Source organism: Formica exsecta, unplaced genomic scaffold, assembly GCF_003651465.1.
Source record: "Formica exsecta isolate Colony F162 unplaced genomic scaffold, ASM365146v1 scaffold38, whole genome shotgun sequence".
Classification (NCBI taxonomy): Eukaryota; Metazoa; Arthropoda; class Insecta; order Hymenoptera; family Formicidae; genus Formica; species Formica exsecta.
Genome location: NW_021851042.1, coordinates 1,490,747 through 1,496,522, shown reverse-complemented (window position 1 = coordinate 1,496,522; position 5,776 = coordinate 1,490,747). Strand labels below are relative to the sequence as shown.

The window sequence follows — 5,776 nt, the reverse complement described above, 5'->3', positions numbered from 1 at the left end:
TATATAACTATACATGTATGTGTCTGTATACATATATGAATATGTATATGTATGTATTTATTTGCAGCCAAATATACTGAAGATTCTGTGATTTTTTGTAATCATTAAAAGTTATATATTAAAATTTATAAGAGAATATTCATCAAATTTACAAAAATATACAAGAGACACAGGATTATTTTTAACTGCTTAATATTGTTAAAATGCTTTTAAAATATTAAGGCCAAATAATATTTTATTGTTTCTCCGTTTTGTACAATCATCGAATTAGTTTTATCTTTTTGGCAAGCCAAATAGTCATCTAAGCGAATAAGTCACGGCAATTGATAGCTGACCTATCCTATGTTAGGTATGTCGCTGGTTAATAACATCTATCCACTTTCTCACCCTGTACGCATGTGTGTACATACATATACAGTATATACAAACAATGTCCACTACAGGACCATGGTGGGGCGAACGGTGCTTAAATAGACTGTCTGGATTGTCCATGTCTCCCAGTTCACATCTGACGATCATTAAACATTTTCCCTCATACGAGTTGCTTGACTTTCAGCCGACGCTGTAAGTGCCATCGACAGAAGATAGGATTCAGGGATAATGAAAACGATAGTCATATTCTTGTTCGCAGTGGTTGCAACCACGACGACGTTAGAATTGCGTAAGTAATTACATATATTTTCTTGTTGTTGATATTATATATCATCTTATAAATCGTCAAATCATGTTTTTTTCAAGGGTAGTAATATTTTGCATGTGTTATTATATGGTCAAATTTCTAAATACGTGTCTAAGTTAATACATATAATTAAATAAACTTGGAGATCCTTTGTTTGAAAGTATAAAATGTTGGGAATAAAATATTCTCAGCCTTTGCAATTTATACGAATATGTTATATATACTTTTATTAAAAAATAGATATAGATTAATGCAAGATACTGTAAAAAATATAATTATTTTGATATCATAGCATTATACATTATTTACTTTGTCAAGAAAAGTTGTGCAACTTTTACTGATTGCACTTACTAATTTAAATTCTCTATTATTTTACAGATTGTTTTTTTTTAAATATTAATTATTATAATGTGAAATATGTTATTTTAGTATGATATTATACTATTATCAACTTGTCGCTAAGAAATTTATTTTATGCCTTTCTCATTTTTTTTGCATATATCAGATTTGTTGTGATAAAACAAAGTATTGAATCATAATGAATTAATGGACGCAACATTAGAAACATAATGGAGACAATCATAATGGGTAATAAAAGTGCGTATATATCAGATTTGTTGTGATAAAACAAAGTATTGAATCATAATGAATTAATGGACGCAACATTAGAAACATAATGGAGACAATCATAATGAGTAATAAAAGTGCGTATGCGTAGATCGAATATCTAACTATTGTATAATTCTATAAGCTTATTCGCTTTCAAATTATAGCTATGTTGCGTCATAATTCATAATTGCATTGAATCGAATTTGTTTGAAACAGGCAATCATCAATCACATTTCAAGACACAAAAAGCAATGGTTATTAATGAATCATAGCATGTTACAAAATTAGAATATTTTACTACGACACACGCATTTTAATCATTAAAAAATCTTTTGTAACGTAATCTTGCAAAAGTTAATAATTTAATTTCTTCATAATGAATAATTGGAGAACTCAATAGAAAAATCAATAAAACTGGATAATATTAAAGTTTCTGTTATATACGTGGGAAAAGAGAAACAGAGATATAAAATACCTATTATTCTATATTTTCAATAAAGGAAACAAAATTCCTATATTTTATTTTTCGAAGATTATTTAAATAAAATAATATTTGATTAACACCAAATTTAATACTAAATAATAAATTATATATGTGTGTAAACTTTCACATATAAAGTAATGATTGTAATAATACATAATAATAATAATGATCCTAATAATAATAGTAATAAATTTATTATTATTATATTAATAATTTCTCATAAAAATAACAAGTCGCGAGTTAATCACATTGCATTTTTTACTTAAGAGCATGAATCAATATATGCAATTTTCAATCGGATGCAATATCTAACTCATTTTTAATCAAAACTTGAATCAGCATTTTGATTTCAATCAAAATGCTCATTACATTTTATATTCGGAATCCTCAATTATGTTTTGTCAAAATCAATAATTGAATTTTTGTTTGCGATCAGATTATTCAAATAAAATTATACCGTGAATCCGAAATTAACACGTGTGCAAGTTTAAAGAGAAAGTCAACAACCGTCTAAAGATCGAGTGAGCGCGTGGCTTTTATTGGATCTGCAGCAATGCAGTCAGTTATATAACAACTTACACGCAATATTTTTCTCCTTTTCTCTCCATCTTATAGCCAGTAATTTCAAAGTTTGCAAGAGGTCAGACCCGAAAGTATTAGACTGCGTCGCGGATGCCGTCAAAGATGCAATTATCTCAATGGCCAAAGGTAAATATGCATTATTTTTTATCAGACATACACACGCATGCACAAAATAAAATATTACGAATTGGAAAAACTGTACAAATTATGCAACGTAGTTTAAGAATATTGCGAATGAATAGAATGTATATATTGCGATTATTTTTTATAATATTTTCTTTGTAATTTTCCGGCTATCTGCATAATTCAGAAATATAATTCTATATCATCTTTTCCGTAATTTTCTCTCTCTCTCTTTCCCCCCTCTCCCCCTCTCCCTCACACCTTTCCCCCTCTCTCTCCCTCTCTCTCTCTCTCCCTCTCCCTCTCTCTCTCTCTCTCTCCCTCTCTCTCCCTCTCTCTCCCTCCCTCTCTGTCTCTCCCTCTCTCTCCCTCTCTTCCTCTTCGTCCCCCCCTCTCTCTCTCTCTTTAATGCCTATTAATTCATAAATACAAAATGCAAAATTAATTGTGTACTATGCCTTATAGTGACATACTCTCATGGGTCAGAAATTATGTCTTGCGCAGATGCAAAATTTTAAAATGCTAGTTAATGTTTATTATAAACAGAAAAATAACTTTCTAAAATCTCACTTCTATGAAACTTAATTTACTTTAATGTACACACACACACACACAAACATACAAGAGATTGATTAGAATGCTTTATTTTTCAATAAACCATTTTACTGTATTATTTCTTAACGCGAAAGTTATTTATTGGTTCATCCGAGCCGGTTCAGTGTCAAAACGAACTAGTAATCGTCTTGCAAGAATTCTATCAAATTCTTAATGTCATTGTAAAACTGTTATTTTTTGCTATCACATGCTTACACAATCTACTTTATCCTGTTCCACTTTTTTGGGTACATAATGATATTTTATGATATTAATATGGACGTTATGTGTGTGTATGTATGTATGTCTCAAGATTATAGAGATTTTTTCTTACTTGATATATTTTTAGTATAATGATCATAAATACGTTGATAATCACGTTGATATATCATTTATGAATCAATAACTCTAGTCTCTAGGAAACGTCTAAGAACCTGTTATTTATAGCTCTGTTATATCACTGTTTACGAACGAAGTAGAAAAGCAAAACACTTTTTTTACGTATGCAAACTAGGTATAATAATCCATTTTTCTCATTAAATATTTATTTCTTCTCGTTAGAGTATTTTTCCAGTGATTTTATCAAAGAACGCATAATTAAGGAATTCTTCAGGAAAAACACAGATTTTACATACATAGTGAAGAATTGATTCGGCTGCAGTCTCTTTTTCTTATCGATAAATTTGTATGAATATACATATATAAGACTACTTTGAATTACTTTTTTTTTCGTGGAAAATACCAAAATAAAATAATAATTAGATTTTTAATTAATTATTCAATTAATTTATCTTATATAATTTGTCTTTTTAAATTTCAAAAATATAATTTTACGATAGTTATATAAATTGCAAATTGGTATATGACAAAGTGCAATTATAATGCACTGAAATATAATGAACGTTGAATTCACATATTGAATGCCTGTCATCTTTAGGTTTGAAGAGCTTCAAAATCTTACCTCTTGAACCGCTGGCGATCAGCAGTGTGAAAATCGGCGAATCTCAAGGCGCGGTGTCGATCGAACAGGAATATCGGAATATTAAGCTGCATGGACTAACGAAGGGACTGCAACTCTATAATTATCAGTATGTAATTTTTATTACATTTTCCGTATATTATTTTTTATCGATCTAAGTATAAAATCGATCATTGCATATGCTTGAAAATGCATTATGTAAATGTTACATAAAAGAAAAGAAATCATAGACACACACATAATTTACAAGGGGTGTGTTTTAAATTAAACATTTGATTGACATTCTGTTGCAAATAAAAAATTATAAATATGATTAATTTATTCAATAATTCCCAATTGCAAAATATATTGGCAAATTAAAAAATTTATCTATATTTTAGTTTTATATTTAAGGATAAATTACTGCAGAGATTATTTGTAATTTTTATAAATGACAGATTATGTACACATGTAATAATTAATTATATGATCGTAATTAACAAAATTTTTATTTCTTTAGGATAGACTGGGATAATTTAATATTCAGATCAGAGACTTTCACTCCCCAAGTGGATTTCGTTGCAGATTATAAACTTGAAGGCAAGGTTTTGCTACTGCCAGTGCAAGGAGAGGGTAGATCTAATATAACCATGTGTAAATATCATAATATTTTTCTATAAATTGAATTTGCAATATTTCGATTTAATATATATGATTTAATGACGAATGCTTGATTAACAAAGACAAAATAATTCATTATACTCATGCAATATATTTTATCTATTTCAGATAACCTAACGACGAAACACGAAATACATTTTGAGAAGTTTCAGAAGGATGGGGAAACCTACATGCGAGCAGTTAAATATTCTATCAAGCTTTTTTCCAAACACAAAACATTACGCTTTGATAATCTCTTCAATGGAAATACCTTCTTAGGTACATATTTTAATCAAGTCTAAAATAATCAATATTATTTTATAATTTGAAAATAGAAACATAGATTTATATATCAATATAAATACAGAGTGATTCAAGAGAAAGGATCAATATTTTGAAAATTAAAATAGTATCTATTATCGTGAGAAAAAAATATCTGATTTTAAATAATTTTAGTGATAGAGATGTAGGTTTGAAAGTCGAAGTATAAAAATATTGCGAATGATAAGAAAGAGACAAAGAACTATATAAAAATCTATGGCTTTTATCTTCCTCCTAAACCGCTATTGTGTTCATACTTCTAAAGAATTAATTTCAAAAAAAGATTGACTCACACAAATGTGAGAAATTTATAGTTTTATATACATATTTAGCAATAAAAGTTCCTTATTAATTTAAATGAGAGATTAGAAAAGGAAAAGTTTGTTAAATGCCGCAAAATATTATAAGTATTTATTCCTTATATATTTATTTCTTAACTCTTCCACCTTTTATTAATTGCAGGTGAGGAAATGAATAAATTCCTCAATACGAATGGCGATCTACTCTTCAAGGAGCTTCAAGCTTCTTATGAAGAAACCTTCAGTTTAGTTTTCATTAAAATTACTAATGATATTTTCACCCGCGTGCCAATGAATAAGATTTTTATGTAAATCAATAATCACATTTTATTATAAAATTTTAAATTATTATTTTTTTCTTAATTAGATAATTTTATAAAATAATTTTATATATACGCGATACTTGACATGGCAAAGTCAAATAATGAAATGTGCAATTATTGAATATATGTGTGTATGCATTTTAT

At 28.0% G+C, this 5,776-nt stretch overlaps 1 protein-coding gene across 3 annotated transcripts in view; it reads left to right on the top strand.

Annotated features, from left to right (window-relative positions):
* The first annotated feature begins 472 nt into the window (after positions 1-472).
* LOC115239428 (protein takeout) overlaps positions 473-5,776 on the top strand; it is a 5,904-nt gene continuing 600 nt past the window's right edge. Inside the window, exons 1-6 of one of the 3 annotated variants that reach the window (XM_029813942.1) lie at positions 473-661; positions 2,388-2,480; positions 4,009-4,159; positions 4,550-4,683; positions 4,819-4,968; positions 5,473-5,689. In XM_029813942.1, the coding sequence (XP_029669802.1) occupies positions 601-661; positions 2,388-2,480; positions 4,009-4,159; positions 4,550-4,683; positions 4,819-4,968; positions 5,473-5,621 (738 nt within the window). In that variant the 5' untranslated portion in view covers positions 473-600 and the 3' untranslated portion in view covers positions 5,622-5,689. Of the gene's footprint in view, positions 662-2,387; positions 2,481-4,008; positions 4,160-4,549; positions 4,684-4,818; positions 4,969-5,472; positions 5,736-5,776 lie in introns of all 3 variants that reach the window. The other 2 variants (XM_029813941.1, XM_029813940.1) reach the window with 2 other exon arrangements.